This window comes from Ictidomys tridecemlineatus, chromosome 3, assembly GCF_052094955.1.
Source record: "Ictidomys tridecemlineatus isolate mIctTri1 chromosome 3, mIctTri1.hap1, whole genome shotgun sequence".
Classification (NCBI taxonomy): domain Eukaryota; kingdom Metazoa; phylum Chordata; class Mammalia; order Rodentia; family Sciuridae; genus Ictidomys; species Ictidomys tridecemlineatus.
The window spans coordinates 17,250,670-17,271,626 of NC_135479.1; the positions used below are offsets into that span (position 1 = coordinate 17,250,670).

General features: G+C 36.1%; 1 protein-coding gene across 2 annotated transcripts in view; it reads left to right on the forward strand.

The window, feature by feature from the left end:
- Positions 1 to 20,957, forward strand: part of Nsf (N-ethylmaleimide sensitive factor, vesicle fusing ATPase) — a 147,843-nt gene that overhangs the window by 97,683 nt on the left and 29,203 nt on the right. For both annotated transcript variants that reach the window (XM_021728362.3, XM_005328151.4), the window contains exons 13-16: positions 1,012 to 1,107; positions 7,305 to 7,461; positions 10,473 to 10,606; positions 20,856 to 20,922. In XM_021728362.3, the coding sequence (XP_021584037.1) occupies positions 1,012 to 1,107; positions 7,305 to 7,461; positions 10,473 to 10,606; positions 20,856 to 20,922 (454 nt within the window). The remainder of the gene's footprint in view (positions 1 to 1,011; positions 1,108 to 7,304; positions 7,462 to 10,472; positions 10,607 to 20,855; positions 20,923 to 20,957) is intronic.

The window sequence follows — 20,957 nt, forward strand, 5'->3', positions numbered from 1 at the left end:
ATTCTATCCTCTCCCTAGCCTGACAACCACTGTTTTAACATCTGACTGACTGATTTTGACTACTCTAAATAGCTTACATAGGAAGAATCAGAGAATATTTGTATTTTTGTAATGGATATATTTCATTTAACATAATAGTCTCAAGATTCATTTGCGTTATAGTGCGTGTCAGAATTCCCTCCTTTTTAAAAAAAATTTAGATGTTAATGAACCTTTTATTTTATTTATTTATGTGTGGTGCTGAGAATCAAACCCAGTGCCTTACATATGCTAAGCAAGCACTGTACCACTGAGCCACAACCCCAGCTCCCCTTCCTTTTTAAGACTGAGTAGTATTCCAGTGTATGTAGTTACCACATTTTGCTTATCCATTCATTCATCAGTGGATGCTTGGATTGTTTCCACATCTTAGCTATCATGAATAATGCTACTATGAACATGGGTAGGCAAATATCTCTTCAAGACCCCGTTCCCATCCTTTGGGTAGACACCCAGAAGTGGAATTGCTAGATTATATATTAATTCTATTTTTCATTTTTTGAGGAACCACTGTACTGTTTTCTACAATGTCTGCACCATTTCATGTTCCCCAAGTAGTGCACAAGACTTTATTTTCTCAACATCCTTGCCAGCACATATCATTTTTGTTCTGTTTGTTTGTTTGTTTTGTTAGTAACCATCCTAATGTGTATCAGGTGAAATGTCATTGTAGTTTTCATTTGTATTTCCCTAAATGGTTAATAATGTTGAGCACCTTTTCATGTGTTTTCAGTCATTTGTACATCTACTTTGGAAAAATGTCTATTTAAATTCTAGATTTTTTTGTGGTTGAATTTTAATAGTTTTTCTTATAAATTCTGCATATTAATCCTATTAAATACATATGATTTGCAGAAATTTGAGCTTTTGTCTGTAAAAATATGCTTTTTAATCTTCAGATATTATTTTCTTAGGCTGAAAATATTTCTAAATCTTGAAAGTTTTTATATTTTTTTTCCCATTTTGACTTAGGCAAGTACTAAAGTGGAAGTGGACATGGAGAAAGCAGAGAGCCTGCAGGTGACAAGAGGAGACTTCCTTGCTTCTTTGGAGAATGATATCAAACCAGTGAGTATAGATAACTGAGTTATATATAAGCCATAATAATAGTGATGATAATTCAGGAAAAATAAGTGCCATTTTCCCAGTATTACAGAAGATGATATCATATATAGTTTTATAAAATGAAAAAAATCTTAGTACTAGAAGTGTCCAATATATGAAATATCTGGGGCTGCTGACCCAGTTCACTGGACACTCTTGAGTTCCATCACCAGCATCATAAATAAAAGTAAACATCTATACGATGTCTCTTGGTGGCTGGATGATTAACCATTATCTAAATATTTTCATGATAAGAAGCTTACCACCTTATATGGCAGCCCATTCAATTTTGAGACTTTATTAGTTCTTATTTTATATTGAACTAGAATTAGTTTTCTTATTGGTTTTCATATAATCTCAAGATATAGAAACCTGAATTCAGTTCATCCTTCATGTGTGAGTTATTAGCTCTTATACCCTCCCCCCCTCTTCCTTTCTACTTTTCCTCACCTCCTCTAAGGGTTTCTTCTTTTTTTTCAATTCCTCTAGTTCTCTGACCATTGTAGCTTCTAAGCTCTTAACAATCCTAAGTACTTTATAGAGTTTTCTAAAAATGTACTCAAAACAGAGTCGGAGCTTCAGAATATAGGATAAGGTCATTAGCTCATTTTTCTACAAAACAATCACTAACGACTTCAAGTAGCCATTTTTAGAGTCCTTTTGTTAGTATAAAAACAAACTGTAGAAAGGCCCAGTTCTTAAAGATTTGTTTTCTTTCTTAAATGGAAAATCTACACAGGAGTATATTAATCTTATTCTTTTAATTCATGACACACTTTTGTCATTTGTCCATGTACATAGTGTATGTAAAATAAAATGTGTTATTTGTTTGTTACTTTCTGGGACTTGCTATTTTATTAAATATTTCAATTACCAAGAGTCATTCATATGATTTCCTATAACTATACACCATTCATTTTCATTACTAAATAGCATTCTTTGAAGTATTGAATACCACAGTGTATCCATTTCCTGTCAATAAATAAAGTTTCTGGGGTTTTGGTTATATGAATTTCCAACTTTAAAATATAATTTCATGGGCTGGGGATGTGGCTCAAGCGGTAGCGCGCTCGCCTAGCGTGCGTGCAGCCCGGGTTCGATCCTCAGCACCACATACAAACGAAGATGTTGTGTCCGCTGAGAACTAAGAAAAAATAAATAAATATTAAAAAATTCTCTCTCTCTCTGTCCCCCTCTCTCTCTCACTCTCTCTTTAAAAATATATATATATGTAATTTCAAATCATTTTCCAAGAGGTTGAACCAATTAGCACTGTCTCCAATAATGTAGGAAAGACGCTTCCTCTACATCCTCTCCAACACTTGGTATTCTCAAACTTGAGTCTTGCCATCCAGTTAAACGTAAATTCTAAGGGGGCTAATTTTGGTCTTGTTTTCCATTTCACGCATTACTTACAAAGTTAAGCATTTCTCATGCTTATTGACTTCATGCCTGTCTTCTGTGAAATGCCTTTCATGTCTTTTGCCTATCTTTCTGTTGTATTGTTTATTTTTGTTTGACCTGCACCAGTTCTTTTCATAGTATTCTTTTCTCACTTTAAAAAAAATATTTATTTTTTAGTTATAGGTGGACACAATGTCCTTATTTTACTTTATGTGGTGCTGAGGATCGAACCCAGTGCCCCACACTTGCTAGAAGACCGCTCCTCCTCTGAGCCACAACTTCAGCCCATCACTTTTTTGATTGTGTTAATTACACATAAAATTTACTGTCTTAATTATTTTTTGAGGTCATCAATTTGATAGTATTAAATTCATAATGTTTTGCAGCCATCATTACTATCCATCTCAGAAAACTGAAACGCTATTTTTTTTTTTTTTAAAGAGAGAGAGAGAGAGAGAGAATTTTTAATATTTTATTTTTTAGTTCTCGGCGGACACAACATCTTTGTTGGTATGTGGTGCTGAGGATCGAACCCGGGCCGCACGCATGCCAGGCGAGCGTGCTACCGCTTGAGCCACATACCCAGCCCATGAAACGCTACATTTGTTAAACAATAACTCCCTTTTCCCTCTCTTCCCAGAGTCTGACAAACATCTTTCTACTGTCTCCATAATTTTGACTGCTCTCAGTACCTCACATAGGTGAAAGCATACAGTATTTGTCTTTTGGTGACGGAGATTCCCAAGGTTCATCCATGTTGCAACATATATCAGAGTTTTCTTTTTTAAGGCTGAGGAGTATTCCATTGTATGTATTTACTACATTTTGCTTATCCATTCATTCACCAGTAGACACTTGGGCTGCTTGCACATCTTAGCTATTATGAATAATGCTGCTTTGAACATATATAAATATCTCTTCAAGACCCACTTTTTGGTCCTTTGGGATATTTGCCCACAAGCAGAAATGCTAGATCATATGTTTCTGGTTTTTTATTTTTGGGGGGGAATCACCATACTGTTTTCCATTTATACCATTTTACATTCCCACTAATAATGTACAAAGGTTCCATTTTCTCTATATCTTTGCTAACACTTATTATTTTCTTTTTTCTTTCTTTCCTTTTTTTTGTAGTAGTATCCATTTCAGTGGATATGTGTGAGGTCTTATTATAGTTTTGATTTGCATTTCCTTAATAACTAGTGATATTGAACATCTTTTTATATGTTTATTGGCCATTTGTTATATAGTCTTTAAAAATAATTATTTGTTATAAGTACCTTCTTTAAAGGTAAGTCAATTTGTTTTAGCCCTGTGTACTTTTTATGACTTTTAAAACACAAATTATTTTCAAAAGTTAATGAACAATGGAAATGGTTTACTCTTTTGTCATTATCATTTGTAATAGTTACCAAAAATGTTAGAGCCTGGCCAACTGATCTATTGCAAGATTTGTTTAATAATGAATAAATTGGCTATGAGGAAATAAGACCAAAACATTTACTTTTATTTATTCCAAGGGTCTGGAGGATAAAAGAAAAAAATGAAATGATAGACTGCATAATGAAGATATAACTACTATGTAGCCTCAGACAATCACTTTTTAATTTTTTTGGGGGGCCGGGGAGGTACCAGGGATTGAACTCAGGGTCACTTGAACACTGAGCTGCATCCCCAGCCGTATTTTGTATTTTATTTAGAGACAGGGTCTCACTGAGTTGCTTAGCATCTTGTCACTGACACTGGCTTTGATCCTCCTGCCTCAGCCTCCTGAGCCTCTGGGATTAGAGGCTACACTCTTTTATGAATTAGGCATTTTAAAGCAGCTTCTAAAAGTCTTGGAAAATATACTTTGAACAATTAAAGACAAAAGCTAGCCAACCTACTACATATATCCTCGAAAAGCCATTTAATTGGTCTTTATTAGGCTCTTCTTTATAACTTTTTACGGGACCACTGAATTTACATATCCAGACTAAAAAATGAGAACTTTCCTCTGTACTCAGGAATGAAAGTACAGAGTAGGTAATGGCAGTACTGAGAGTGATCTGAAAAATTACTTTGTAGTAAAGTAATGGAAACAGGAGAACTGGGCACTGTTTTAGAGACAATATTACAAAATGACTTTCTGCAAGATGGAAGTTATAAGAACTGTTAAAATTAACACATACATCAGGTAATCAAAAATGACTTTTTCAGGGATATGATAATCTTTAAAAAGTTTAAATTCTCTGCCAGGCATGGTAGGGCACACCTGTAATCCCAGCTACTCATGAGATTGAGGCAGGAGGATCAAAAGTTCAAGGCTAGTCTGGGCAATTTAGCAAGACCCTTTCTCCAAAAAAAAATTTTCTTAAAAAGGGTGAGAGATATAGCTCAGTGTGCAAGGCTCTGGATTCTATCCCCAGTACTGTTGGGCAGGGGGGAATGTTGAAATTCTCAAAATATATGACTATACATGAACACAAACTTATTTTTTTCAACACATTTATTCTCCTGTTAATCATGAAAATCCAATTCAATTATTTGTACTAAAGTTATTGACTACTTTGGGCAGCTATTTTGATGGGAATTATAATCTTTGTGATTAGAAGTTGGAAATGAAGAGGAATGTGATTTAAGCTTCAATATGTGATGAACTCAAAAAAAAAAAAAGAATTATTGCTGTTATTTTCTTTTTCTAACCTTTAAATTTTTCACGGGGCTGGGGATGTGGCTCAAGCGGTAGCGCGCTCGCCTAGCGTGCGCGTGGCCCGGGTTCAATCCTCAGCACCACATACAAACGAAGATGTTGTGTCCGCCGAGAACTAAGAAAAAATAAATAAATGTTAAAATTCTCTCTCTCTTTCTGTCCCCCTCTCTCTCTCACTCTCTCTTTAAAAAAAAAAAATTCACTATACTTTCTCATGTCTTTTATTTTTTCCTTTTTTTTTTTTGTGTGTGTGTGTGTGTATGTGTATGTGTGATGCTAGAGATTAAACCCAGAGCCTTGTTTGTGCTAGCAAGCATTTTACCACTGAGCTGTATCCCAGCCACAGCTTCTCATTTCTATCTCATTCTAAACCTTATATTTACATATATATCCTTACCTTGGTACCATTTTACTTGTCTCCCCTATCACAAAGTTGATGTAGACACATAATTTCTATTTTGTATTCCCATTTTAATCAACAGCACCTAACATAGTCAGTGTTAAGATAATATTTCTATCTGCTGAGCTATTTCTAATTTCTAAGACCTTAATTACTTTCTCTCTTTTTTTTGACAGAATGACTACAACCTATATACTCTATAGAAACAAGCATGTTGGAATGTACTCATTTGCTCAGGGATTATGAGGATTTGGGTTCTGGTAGAATCTGAGCCTAGAATCTATTGTTTTTATTCCATTAAGTCATCTAAAGTAGCTTTTTTGCTGTTGTTTTGATTGGGTAAAAACATTAAATGAGAAATTATAAGATGGCTTTATTCTTTGTTTTTTTTTAAAAAAATATTTTTAGTTTTAGTTGTAAATGGATCTTTCACTTTATTTATTTATATGCGGTGCTGAGGATTGAACCCAGGGCCTCATGCATGCCAGGCAAGTCCTCTACCATTGAGCCACAACTCATGCCCTAATTCTTTGTTTTTGTTTTGGCTTTTCAGACTTAACGTTAATACAAGATAGTGTTTAATAGTCTTGGTGTGTAGGAATTTTTACTCATCTTTTATGCCTTTCAGTATTTTACTTTATTTTTTTCAGAAGGTTTTACATTTATTACTGAATCAACCTCCTAGCGCAAAATATAGAAACAAAAAGAAAAATTGGACCCATAAAACATGTTCAACTGGGCTGGGGATGTGGCTCAAGCGGTGGCGCGCTCGCCTGCGCATGCGTGCAGCCCGGGTTCAATCCTTAGCACCACCTACAAACAAAGATGTTGTGTCCACCGAAAACTAAAAAATAAATATTAAAAAATTCTCTCTCTCTCTCTCTCTCTCTCTCTCTCTCTCTCTCTCTGTCTCTCTGTCTCTCTCTCTCTCTCTCTCTTGCTCTCTCTTTAAAAATAAAATAAAATAAAACATGTCCAACTGTCCAGACAATGGTGACATTCTCAGCTTACTACAGCAAGATGATAGTGATTTGACACAGTATAAATATGTATATCATTCCATGTGCAATTCTTTTTTTAATATTTTGTTTTTAGTTGTAGTTGGACACAATACCTTTATTATAGTGCTGAGGATCGAACCCAGGGTCTTGCACATGCTAGGCAAGTGCTTTACCGCTGAACCACAACCCCAGCCCCTCATGTACAATTCTTTATGTAGACCCAGTTTGGTTCTTATCTAATATGTCCTCTTAAGAATTATACATGATTTTCTGGGTGTGGTGGCACATGCTGTAATCCCAGCAGTTTGAAAGGCTGAGACAGGAGGATTGTGAATTCAAATGAGACCCTGTCTCTAAATAAAATACAATATAGGGCTGGGGATGTGACTCAATGGTTGAGTGACCCTGAGTTCAATTCCCTGGTACCCTCTCCCCCCAAAAAAGAGTTACACATGATTTAATTACCTGTTTTCATTCAAGCCCCTGGGGAATGGAACAATTTTGCTTTTTTTTCTTAGTCAGGTATTGCTTGTCTTGAAAGTCTTGTGAGAAGATATGGTGAGGAATAGAACCAAGCACAAATAACACAATGGTGGAGAAATTAAATATTTTACTTTTTAATACTAATGTTCAAAATGCTTTAAATTATCCTTTCCCTCATTAGGCATTTGGCACAAATCAAGAGGATTATGCAAGTTATATTATGAATGGAATCATCAAATGGGGTGACCCAGTTACTCGAGTTCTGGATGATGGGGAGCTGCTGGTCCAGCAGACTAAAAACAGTGACCGCACACCACTGGTTAGCGTCCTTTTAGAAGGTGAGAAAGAATGATGAGATGGCCTTAAAACATTTAAGAACAGCAGCACTTTTAAAAAGCCATTTAGCACATTCCAGAATTGATTTTCAGTTCTAAACCTTATTCATAATCTGAAAATAGTTCCCCAGTCTGTATACCAATATTATACACAAATTAAAATTTCCTTGGGATTGAGTGTTACTGATAGCAATTAGTTTTCTTGTAGGATTGTATCTAAATTTCTCTGGTATTAAATAGACCTCATTCAGTTACAAGAGTATTTACTGAATACTTGCTGTGTTTTAGGCTACTTAGTTGCTGGAGATAGAGACATTCAAGCATCTCCACTCAAGCGTTCAGTCTAGTCATGAAAAAGACTTATAAAGAAATTCCTAACTACAGCATTTGTGTGTAAGGATGTGTGCTAATGCAAGAAATTTTGCCCAAGGGTGGTCAGAGTAAACCAGAAGTGATGGTTCATTTAGGCCTTGAAGGATTAGTTAGGATTTTATCAAGTAGACAACAGGGGAAGGACATTCCATTCACAAATAATTAATGTACAATTATGATTAGTATGAGGACAGAAAAATTCAGTGAGGCCAGATGACAGGAGCCTAACTCCCTCAAAAGTCAGAGGGCAAGGGCTCCTTGAGAGAAGCATGTTAAGCCCAGACCCAAAGGATGCACAGAAGCTGGCTGGGCTTTGTAATTGGTGTTCTAGGCAGAGTGACTAGCATGTGAAAAAGCCCTGAGCAGAGAAGATCTGGAAACAGAAAAATTCACCACACATAAACTGAAGAAGTGTATGTAGGAGCCATTTCTTACAAAGCCTCACTGGCGATGTTAAAGACTGCATCTTGGGACTGGAGTTGTGGTTCAGTTGGTAGAGCACTTGCATAGCATGCATGAGGCCCTGGGTTTGATCCCCAGCACCACATTAAAAAAAAAAAAAAAAACCTAAATAAACAAAATAAAGGTATTGTGTCCATCTACAGCTAAAAAAAATAAAAAGACTGCATCTTAGGGGCAATGGGAAGACATTTGTTGGGTTTTAAGCAATAAGTCATGTGAGCAGATATGTGTTTTCAGAATATCATCATAATTGCTTCATCATGGAGAATGGATGGAAAATCAAAAAGAAGCAGTTGCATTGTCTTAATGAGTGCTGATTGAGTGGAGCTGGAGCCCAGTGGGCTAATCTGAGAAATATCTAGGAGGTAGAACAAAGTGTGACAAAATCATTATTATTAATTCTCAACCATAATTGGGTTAACATTCTTCAAGCCCTTCCTATTTGCCAGTCACTCTGTTAGTACTTTATATGAGTTATCTCATTTAAGCCTAATGTCAATTCTGTGGGAATAGATGCTCTTGTTATCCCTATCTTGTAATTGTGGGGGCTAAAGCTTGGAAATATTGGTTTGATTGTTTAGTTATCATACATATATCAGTTATCACACATGACTCCCAGATTTCTGGCATTATAGAACCTGGTAAATGGTGCTGTTTACTAAGATTAGGAATACTAGTGAAGAAGCAGTTTGAGGAAGACAGATCATGAGTTCAGTTTTGAATAAATTCTAGGCTTCTGTAGGAGAATTAAATTAGAAATGGCGGGCTGGGGATGTGGCTCAAGCGGTAGTGCACTTGCCTGACATGCGTGCGGCCCGGGTTCGATCCTCAGCACCACATACCAACAAAGATGTTGTGTCTGCCGAGAACTAAACATTAAAAACATTAAAAATTAAAAAAAAAAAAGAAATGGCAAATAGCCTATTGCATAGGTAGGCTTGGCACTCAGAAGAGTAGCCCAGCTGGCAATAGATTCATGATTTGTCATTATGGAGACTGACTTTGAAAAATGGGAATGGATGAAGTCACTTACAGAAGGGGTGAGGGTTGAGATAAAGAGAGGACCTAGAACTTATCTCTGAGGTGCATTAACAATTTAGGACTAAAAAAAGTGGGAAGTGCTGACAAAGGAGACTGAGCAAGAGTCTTGTTTGGGGGTAAGGGGCCAAGGGAGAGCATGCTGTCTCAGAAGCCAGAAATGGAAAGGTGTTTCAAGAAAGAGGGAAGTTACAAGTTGTATCAAATTTTCTAAGAGGTCAACAAAGATGAAATATCTCTCTTGATTGGTGGCACCGAGATCATTGATGGGAGCCTGATCATGTCATGCAGTGGAAGCTGTATGGTTGGTGGTGATGAACAGATGAAGGAAAGATGAAGAGTGAAGCTGCCAATGGAGATGATTGTTTAGGGAAGTTCCATTTTGAAGGGTATTGTTGAGTGGAATGAAGTCCAGAAAGAGTGTTTTTTTTTTTTTTTAACTGTCAGATCAGATTATGTTTAACACTATTGAAAAAGCTTCAGGGAAGAGGAAGCAGCTAAACATATTGGAACGAGGAAGGGTCGATAATGTCAGGTTCCTGAGAAGATGGTAGGGAAAAATTTATTGGTTTATGGTTGGAAGAAGGACGTATCTTCCAATACACATGAGGGGAGGGAAGGGTTGTCTAAATGCAGGTAAATTTGTAGATTTGGTTGCCTTTAGATAAGGCCTGTGTCTTTAGAATTCTATCTTTTTATAGAACATTTACTTATAATAAGGCAGTTTTTCCCTAATCACAATATCATCTCCTAACACGATAGTATTTTTTGTTAAACAATTTGATAGAACTAATATCACAAGTGCTGATAGGCATTACATTCTCTCCCTCCCACCTTTCTCTCTTTTAAGAAACAAAACCCTGGCACTTTATAAACACAGTGAGAATTTTTAAAGATTAAGGCAATGTGAAAAAGCAAGAAGGCATGTTATTTTACCATACTTTTAAAAAATGCTAATCAGATCATTAAGTTTAGTTGCTAATAAATAAAAGGAAACATGTCTGCCATGAAACTGTGTCAGGAAATGTTAATGAGCAACTAGTTGAGACCTCAGTACATTGTGGATCAAAGTTTAAACTTGTTTGATTCTCCTTTGCTTAGGTTGGCTTTTTTTCCTCTGACTTGTTCATATCTTTATGCAGGCCCTCCTCATAGTGGGAAGACTGCATTAGCTGCAAAGATCGCAGAGGAATCCAACTTCCCCTTCATCAAGATCTGTTCTCCTGATAAGATGATTGGCTTTTCTGAGACAGCCAAGTGTCAGGCCATGAAGAAGGTATCAAGATTTGTAATTTTATTTTAATTTCCTGTCCCTTAGATGTGTGTGTGCTTGTACATACATGTATATACATGCATATATCTGCCTTTGTACACTGTTCTTCTCAAATGAAATAAAATTATCAGCATAACTTGTAAGGGAGGGGCATTAACTGTTTTGTTTTTGTTTTTTTAACTTTGTAATGCATTTTTAAAAATTTTTTTTTAGTTGTAGATGGACATGATATCTTTATTTATTTATTTTTATGTGGTGCTGAGGATTGAACCCAGTGCCTCATACGTGTGAGACATGCGCTCTACCACTGAGCCACAACCCTAGCCTCTGTAATACATTTTTATTAAGGGTGTCTTTACCTTTTAAATTATCTTTTTTGTTTAGTACATTTTAAGATTAATTTTCATTTCTTAACTTTATATCAACTTGATTAAAAGAAGAATTGTTAAGAGTATTCAGGTGGAATAGAGCAAACTCATATAGGATTTCTTTTAAGTTCTTTTATTTATGTATCAAGTTGAACAGTTGAAGGCCAATTAAGTTGATTGGATAGTTTGGGAAAGAAAAGAGGTGATCATTGGGAAGATATTCCCAAGAATCCCTACAAAAGGATGATTGTATGTTAGGTAATAGAGTCTGCTTGACAACTTAACTCAGTCCTCAATCTTCTTTTCCCCATTTAACACTTTCTTAATATGGCTACTTTGAACCATCAGTGAAGCTAAAACAACATCGAATAGGATCCTAGAGCTGAAAGGACATTAAGATCATCTGGTCCATCTCTCTTATATTCAAGAAAGTGACAAGCAGGTTATCTAAGATAGACTACTGCTCAAAAACAAAACAAAACAAAACACCTTTTTGAAAGTCTCACAATGAAGACTCTACCTATTTGTCTCACTTGGTAGTCAATGTTTCAATGTTGTCATTGGTAGGCTAATTTGACATCCTACCAAACAGACAGTGAGGAAATTATATTTTATATCCAACTAAAGTATTTCTTTGATTTAAACCTTTTTTATGCTTGATCTTTTATTCATATGAATTGATAAAAGTAAAAGACATGGGGAAGAAAATCCTGAAAACTGAGTGCTGCCTACTAAACATGATTCTGGGTGTTCTTTGATCTTACTCATAGGCCCTCACTTCTAACCTACCCCAGATGGTAGAAGTGCTTTAGTTTTTTGTTAGGAAAGGGACTAAAAAGGAAAAACCCATTCCAAAATCCCAGACTCCTCCAAATCGAAGTTTAAGAAGTTAGTCTCTTGTTTTTGTAGGTTGCAGAAAATTGTTGGTGATGGGTACTTGCAGTAGATAGAAGAAGCAGATTCTGAGCCACAAGCCCTGAAATGGCAAGATTTATACTCTAGGGCTGGCGGTGTAGCTGAGTGATAGAGTGCTTGCCTAGCATGTGTGAGGTCCTTGGTTCAATCCCCAGAATGCTCCCCCCCAAAATAGTTAATATTCTATATAAAGATCTTTCAAATTGGGTGTGAATGAGAGAGGAAAGTTGCCAGCCATGGAAAGACCTCAGACTATCATAGTTCACTCTATTTCTGAGTAGTATCTGTCCTTCTCAGGAATATCTGCAGAAAATAAACATGACTAGTAACTCCTGAGAGTAGGTGGGGTCTGTCTGTCTTTGTTATTTTTCAGTGATGGGGATCAAACCCTGGACCTGAAGCATGGTAGGCAAGCTGTCTACCACTAAGGTATTTTCCAGTCCTTATTTTCTGGTTTTTATTTTCCCTTAAGCCACTCCTAGTGAAAATTTAAATAATAGCCTTTTGAATTTCCCTATTTAATTGAGAAGCTAATTCTGTTGCATTTCCCTACACTGTCTGCTCCTGTGCTTGTTCAAAAGTGGTAGTCTTCCCTGCAGACGCTCCATTGCTTTTCACCAGCTGCCAGCTTCTACCTCAGATGTACTGTGGGATGTGGGTGGATAGGCCTAGTTTTTCTATAAAGTTTTTAAAAAGTACTTTAGGCTTCTGCAGATCAAAGCTTCTTTGTGAGTGTGAGATATTATCATTTTTATTAATTTAATCTCTTGCAAATTGACTTGAGGGGGGAAGGTAATATATGCTGATTTTAGAGGCTTAAATGGTTAAATTAATGGCTTAATAACTTATGATTTAATCTTTAAATTGTTGAAGCCTTTCAAGGTAGAGTTTTAGATGAGTAGAAGGCTAAAGAATATAAAAATAAGTGTCTATACAAGCTTATTCAAAATCATTTCAATTCATGATTCACTGTCTGGATCATCCATGTACTCTTAAAGTTACAAAAATTATTTCTGCTTCAGCAGTATAATAAATTCACATTAGACTTTTTGGTTTTCCTCAGGGGGAAAAATATGATTCCCTGTAACTAAAGTTCAGAACAGAAAAAAGAATGAAGCATAGGTGTCTTAAAAATATATTAGAAATATTACAAAATCTTTCCCTGCAAATAGCTTTCACATTGTTACCTAATGATAGGTTGACAAAAGCCTGAGGGCTCAAACCAGTCTAAAGATGCTCAGTCTTCCAAGTTGTTTTTGAAAATGAAATATAAATGCCATTCTTTAGTTATTGTAGTCTACTTCCCACCACTGTTCTCCTCTCTACATTTTCAGTGGGAAGAAAATGTTTTTAACTTTTTTTTTCAGAGCACAAATGATTTATAATGTTTTATCATCCTGGAGAAAATATTTCTTTCCTTCTAAGTGCTACCCCCAAAATATAGCTTTTCCTAATTACAAAAATAATTTAGAAAATACAGAAAAGCATAAATACCTATCTTCTTCAATTCTTTTTTTCTACACACACACTGTATTGGGGATCACATTGAACATACTGTTTTTTGTTGGTTTTAATTTTTTTTGCAGTTTTGAACCCATGGGCTTGCACATGTTCGGCAAGTGCTCTATCTCTGAACTATATCCCTATTCCTTTTTATTTTCTTTTGAGATAGAGTCTCCCTGAGTTGCCTCAGGCTGGCTCAAACTTATGATCCTCCTGCCTCAGCCTCCCAAGTAGCAGGGATTTAACAGATTTGTGCCACCACATCCAGTGACATACTATTATTCATTCATTCGTTCGTTCGTTCATTCATATATATATATATATAACGTTCGTACATACATACATACATACATACTGAGGATTGAACCCAAGGGCACTTACTAACTTACTACTGATTTACATCTCCAGCCCTTTTTATTTTTTATTTTGAGACAGAGTCTTACTAAGTTGCTGAGGCTGGCCTCAAACTTGTAATCCTCCTGTCTCAGCCTCCTGAATAACTGGGATTACCTCCACACCTGGGGAAATATACTGCTTTAAACCTGATTTTTTTTCACTCAAGATATTAAGAACTTTTAAAAATATCACTAAAATGTATCTCGATGTTATGTTAAATTAATAGCTATATAGTAACCCTTTAAATAGTCCCACTTTGTTGCACATTTAAGTTGTATCCAGGTTGACCCAGGTTGGTTTTTCACAATTATAAATAATATTCTATAGAATTACCAACCTAGAGAAACCACTATTTCTTATTAGATTTTTCTTCGGTATATTAGCATGTTATAAGTGAGAATTTGGACTTAGGATTCACATAGATCTGAGTTTTACTCTATAACCTTGAACAAGTTCCTTACCTTATAAGCTTGTTTTTCTCAGCTATGAGTGAAGGTAATATTCATAGCTGCTTCTTAGGGTTATTATGAGAATTAAATGATATGGTAATTTATGTAAAGTAACACTGAGTACCTGTAACGTATAATATGTACTCAATAAAGTATAGCAATTGTTTTTACTTATTATACATACTTTCTGATTATTTCCTTAGTGTAAATTCTCAGAATTGGGACTGCTAAGGCAAAAATATTAATATTTGAAGGATTTTTATGCATATTGTTATTACAATTCTTATGTAAATATACTAATGATTTATAAAGTCCACTTCTTCAGAAAGTTGTACTAATTTGCACTTGCAGCTGTGTCATTTGAGAATGAGTTCTTAGGATTTGCACCCCACTTGATAGTATTAAATTTTTTTTGCTAGTTTGTTAGACAAAAAGTTGGCCCTGAAGTATTTCTTCAGCTACATTTTAATGATTAACTGTTCAATTTTAAAGATTTTTCAAATATTTTATAATGACAATAGTTTGTGCAACTCAAAAATAATTTAACATGTTAATTTTTGTTGAAGAGGGGTGGTCTGAATTAGTTAAGACATAGAGTATCTTTATGAGCATTTATTACTCAAACCAAGAGGTGAGTGTGGGATAGTGGAGAAGGCCATTAGGCTTGCTTTAATGAGAATGTGAGATTCTATTGTAATTATGCTACTGCTTCTTTTTCACAAATGGTGTAAAAATACATGAAAGTAGTTTATTCTCAATTAGTTTAGAATTGACCATGTGTTTCTCTCAATTTGCTTAATAAATCCTTTCTCCACAGATAAACTCCTCATCACTGACAAAGTACATATGAGATATTAGCCTTATTTGTGGGGGGAGGGGAAATACCATATGTTCCATTAAGAGATTCGAAGAACTCACAGATACTGCTTTTCTCTCCCATTTTATGTTTGATTCCTAAACTTCATTCTGCTTTTAAATTTTAACTCTCTTATCCACTTTTGCATAATATCTGAAAACATCTGTTTTGCCAGTTCTATTAGTAACATTAAATGAAAAAAAATAACAAAGCAACAGAATTTGATTTTAACAGTTATCTAATCTTGATGCTTTCTAAGTAAGCAATGAGTACAAAGATGAAATAGAATAATTGTATACAACTAAATTGAACAAAATTAAGTTAAAATATCAGTGATTTCTAAAACTACATCCATTAATAACATGGTATAGTCTTATTTTCAAAGGATTGAAAATTAATGGAAGAAATTTTCCTTTCCACTAGCTTTGCAAGAAAGAAATAATCTTCTTTGAATATCCTTCTGTAAATCCCACTGCAAATTGTAGTCTGCACAGAACAGAATCATGGTGCCTAATCCTCCTCTTTTCATGGTTTAGTCTATACAAAGAGCAGAGCTGGAAATTGGATCTTTTGACAGCAGTTACTAAGCAACAGAATTTGGATGTTTTTGGTTAACATCCTAATATATCATGTAGCTGATTTGTTGTAGTTTTTGCATGTCTTAGCCCAGAGATGTGGATACTCCGGAAGTGACTACAGGTCCTTGTATGGCTGGGTTGGGGCGGGGGAGGGGGGGGTGGTTCCTTTTGTTTAATGAACTGTGTCTTTTTTTACTTGTATCTGTTTAGCATATAAAGGAGGATGGTGCCAAACTTTCAGACTTTGTTGTAACTTTTTATATTATTAAGCATACTCACTCTGAGGTTCATGTTATATGAAAATGTAAGATTTTTTTTTTTTTCCTGAAAAGCAGGGAGAACAAATAAGGGATTTTAAGGTCATCCAAGAAGCTTTAGTGCTTTGCCAAAAGTTTAGGTCCACTTCCTGAGGCAATTTCATTAGAAGACAGCTGATGTTTGCTTGGTTTACTCCCAAGTTATTTTTAGAAACTAGAGATTATCACTGATGGCACCCATTTAAATTTGCTCATTTACGTTTTTATATGCTACCAAATATGATTAGAGTATGCTTTCAACTAATTGCTGACAGATTTACTACATTAGGGATTTTCTAAGCCATTAGATTCCTACTATCATCAGATTGCTACTAACTAGGTTTGGCTAACTTTGTGCCAACTGCTCCAAAGTTGAGATGAACTCTTTCAGCCCCCAAAAGAACCAGAGAACTTGGCTTCACTTACCTAAGAGCACAAAGAAGTTAGAGAAAACGGATTTTGGAATCTACTTGGAACACACTTTGCTCTGTGGCTTGTGATTCTGAAAGTCTGGGATTAACATGGAACAAATGCAGGTGCGCATTCATGTAGACTCCAGAGCCTGCAGCTGCCATTTCTCCCCTACTCACAGGTGGCTGTAGTGCATTTGAAGATTCCTGGAGTGGACTCTGTCTTAAGAGTGTCCTGCACCATTTATAGACCTGTCCCCAGTTTCTCCATGGCAGGAGCCCACTTCTGCTACTCAGTGCTTACAGAGCACATCCAACACACTCCTGCCTTGAGCTCATGTTCCCCATGTTCTAGGTTGTCTCTTATGACCCCTGAGTCTGGTTTATGTTATCTGCCTTTGCAAGCAAGAGAAGTAGTACCAGAGGGTTTTAACAGTGGCAATCTCATCACACGCACAGCGAGAAATAGACCATGAGATTCTGTTTTCTCAAGATTGTCTTCATCCTTTTGAATAGGCCTCATCATTTCCATGCCGACAGATGCCACTTTTTCCCACTATTCCTTCTTCAACTCTTCCCATTTTCTTTCTTTAATCTTTTCTTTCAGATTTCGTACTTGACTCTAAGAACATATATATATAGTGATAAATTTACTAGCTCTATAGGAAACTCCCTGATAAAACTAAGATGGTCATACATATGATCATACATAGATTAATTTTATATGATCATACATAGATTAATTTTATATGATCATACATAGATGAATTTTTCAAAGCATCTGTAACATACAGCGCCCAGCTCCAGCTTAGCCCTCCTTGGCACTCTAGGTGGCATCTTTTGATCTGGTGCAGGCACCACATGTCTGTCTGTTCTGTGTTATTACCAGTGGCAAGTCATGGTATTCTGACTGGGCCAGTCCACAATATTATTTTTTCTGCATTTTTTTTTCAGTACCTCCTCCTTTGGTGGTTTACTACCTAAAGTGGTGGTAGAGTCTCTCAGCTCAGTATGCATATATTATCACTAGACTTTAGTCTGGCATCTAATTTCTTGTGCTTGCCCATCAAATCTAAGTCTCAGTGATCATTCTGCTGGGGCCTCAGGCCAGGAATCCATGAGTTTCTGAGGAGACTAGACAGAAATCATGGACCTAAGGGAAGAGTGATGACCTCATATTCCACTAGGGACTAGATAAGGAAGAGAATATACGTGGAAGGGGTGTGGGTATGTATATTTAAATTAGAGCAGAGTCACTTCCCAGAAGAGTTCCAGTCATTGAGATTGGTCAAGTTACGACTAGAATTGCACTGCCTTTGTCATGCTTAGCACATTAAGAGACTTAGCTATGAGTGCTCCTCTCTCTGGAGTAGTAATTAGTGCACTGACTGCTGTCTATAAAACAACAACAACAGGACCCCCACTACTTTACATTAAATGACAACCATAGGAGTTTTTCTTCTAAAATATTTTAGGTAGCCCAGGCAATCAACTACGAAGTGATTTGTAATGCTTTATGAATTATAATATCTGAGATAAGTTGGTAAGACTATATACCACATAGCAATTTATCATCAATATAGATCCCAGAAATGTCCTGAATAAGGTCTCTGTAGCCATATAAGCTATACATTGTTTTGAGAAAAAAAAAAAAAAGGCTGATTCAAGAAAAAATGTAGGATTACTGCAACAAGCCAGACCCTGGTCTCTCAGGCCCCTGTGGCTCTAATCCATAATCTCACAGTCTGATGACAGAACTATATGCTTGCCTCAGAACTTATAGTATAATTATGAAAAATGTTTTGAAAAGCAAAGCATCATTTTAAGGGATTCCCTGAAATCCCCTGAGTTTGTAAGTTACCACATTGGATGCCATATTGGCCTAATCTTCAAAAATTAGCAAGTAACTACAATGGAGCTACTGCCAGACTCTCCCAGTATCTTGAATTCCCCAGCTCAAAGTCAAAAGGAGCCATCATTTTGTATCAAGAGACTGAAATATCCTATTCTCATCCGTTCTTCCCTTTTTGGGGGGAGAAGATTAAAGGCTGTTCTCTTCTTGTTCTTCATATGTGCTCATGATCCATTCCCAAATCTACTTCTCCATGTTATTTTTCATTTCACTTGCCAAACCAGGAAGGATCCTTGACCTCTGTTTCTCTCTCCTCATTATGCTCACTCATTTGCCAAGTTCACCTGTTTTAGAGTAATTTCTTCCCCCTTTTCTACAAATTAACTCATATTCATCCTTCAGATCTCAGTTTATGTGTCACTTTCTAAATTGAAGATACCATCCTTGACTCCCTGAGTTTCTTTATGAGTCAGGATGGCTGAGTTATGCTACCATAATGATCAAGCCCTAAAACTCAGTGGTTTAACACAATGAAGTGACTATTTCTTACTCATGCTACATGTCTGTCATGGCTTAGAAGGTGAGCTTTTCTCGTTGTAATTTCTTAGAGACTCAAGCTAGTAGAGATTCTTTCTCACCTGTGATTTCATGAGAGCCAAGATAGGAAAAGAAATATGGTGAATCATTCAGTGACTCTTAATTTCTTTTAGAAAGTGATATATTTCCACTCATACAATTATGAGTGGGGGAAGCTTGTCAAATATATTTGTTGAATGAATGAATGAATGAATATGGCAGAACTTCTTATTTTATAAGTTCTTAGTCCTGTATTCTTTCCTCTACCATTTCTCCTTGAAGATCTTATCCCTTGCCTTGATTTCAGCAATCACTTCCCAGAGAGTGATCTCCATACCCTGACTTCAATCAGACATCTCCAACTATTTACTTGATATTTCTACTTGAATTTATAATGCATAAGTTTGAATTTATTCATTTAGTAAATACTTGTAGATTATTTTCTGGTAAGGATCATGATAAGTGATATGAGGATACAGAAATAATTAATAGTACTTAACCTTCTGAGTGCTAACAATTCAGTATTATACAAGGAATAATACAGTGAGTCTGTAATACATTCACAATGTACGAAACACTGATTCTAAAGAGAAGAGAGACAAATGACTTTGGGCAGGATGGAGTTAGAACTTGTGTTGGTTCAACTATCCAACCTGTTGAGCCAACATCATTACTGAAAAGCGTTCTGGGCTGGGTACTAGAGACAGCATGAGCAAAGTGAAGTTTTTATCCACCTTACAATCCAGTAGGGAAACAGGTAGCTAAGGAAACAGCATAGATGAGGTTTTGATGAAGAGCAGGACAGTGATTGAGAGGTAATGAGGAGGGAGCAAAGGAAAACATTTCCACCAGAGGGTTCCACTTGATTAAATATCTGGAGGCAGAAATTAGTGTTGGTATTTATGCCAGGAAAGATGTAATGAGGCACTCGTTCAACTTAATATAAAAAATATTAGTATTATGTGTTTAATTTACTTTATTTCTCTACCTAACTCTAAATCTTCTAAGGATAAAGGAATATTATGATACCTCAAGCAAGATGCAGGTGGGAACCAGAGCAGGCTTTGCCATCTTGTGCACAAAGGTTTTCAGCCAGAGAGATTGGGCTGGATGCAAAAGTTAGTTCTAACTCGTGACTCAAGCGGGATGCACTAAGTCCCACTAACAGTTCCTGAACTAGGAACCACCATCTCTTTCAAAAGGGCTGTTCTTGAGGCCGTGGGCACTTATATATTCAACTGATACAAAAACTAATTTATCTTACTGCTTTGAAATTGCTGTGTCTTTGCCAGAATATAACTTCCTTCACAATTGTTTTAATTTGCATTTCTTTGGCTGTCTTAATGTACTCTTCTTGTCTTTTGTCTAGTTTTATAGGTATATCTATCTGATCCTTCATACCCATCTTTTTTTTGGGGGGGTGGGGGGGTGGATTGTTGCCCAGGCTGGTCTTGAACTCCTGGACTCAGTTGATCCTCCTACCTCATCCTCCCTAAGTTGGCACCACAGACATGCCCCATTGTGCCTGACTCATAACCAAGTTTTAATTCTCTTGTAAACTGTTTTACCATTATGATCTGACATGAGTTGATGTGATTCTGGTCTTTCAACTTTACTCCTGCCTAACAGGGCCACACTGTGGCTCCATATAGCACTTGAGTTACAACACTGAAGCCATGCTCCTGGAAGATATGAGAGACCAACTGATAAACATGATAGGATCTGTTAGTTGATTAATGATCAGTTGTCCTTTGGCATGCCCGGGTGTGACACCTGCAGCTCTGAGTGCTGAAAACAGCCTTAATCTAATCTCTATGTAGCCATGATCCAATTGTGTTATCTCAGGCAAGTCATTTAATTGCTTTGGACCTTAGTCTTTTTCCAGTTCTAAAATCCTATAATCTACTAAATTCTAATTTATTGTGATCTGAAGTATTGGTGTTTTACTGTGCTTTGTTTAGGTTTGCTCAGGAATTGACTACATTTAATGTTGTTGGAAATTGACATAATTATGGAAGGCAGTGAGATAATAAATGGTTCTGTTTTCTTCCAGATCTTTGATGATGCATACAAATCCCAACTCAGTTGTGTGGTTGTGGATGACATTGAGAGATTGCTAGGTGAGTCATAACTTTGGCCATGTACTCTCTTTGCC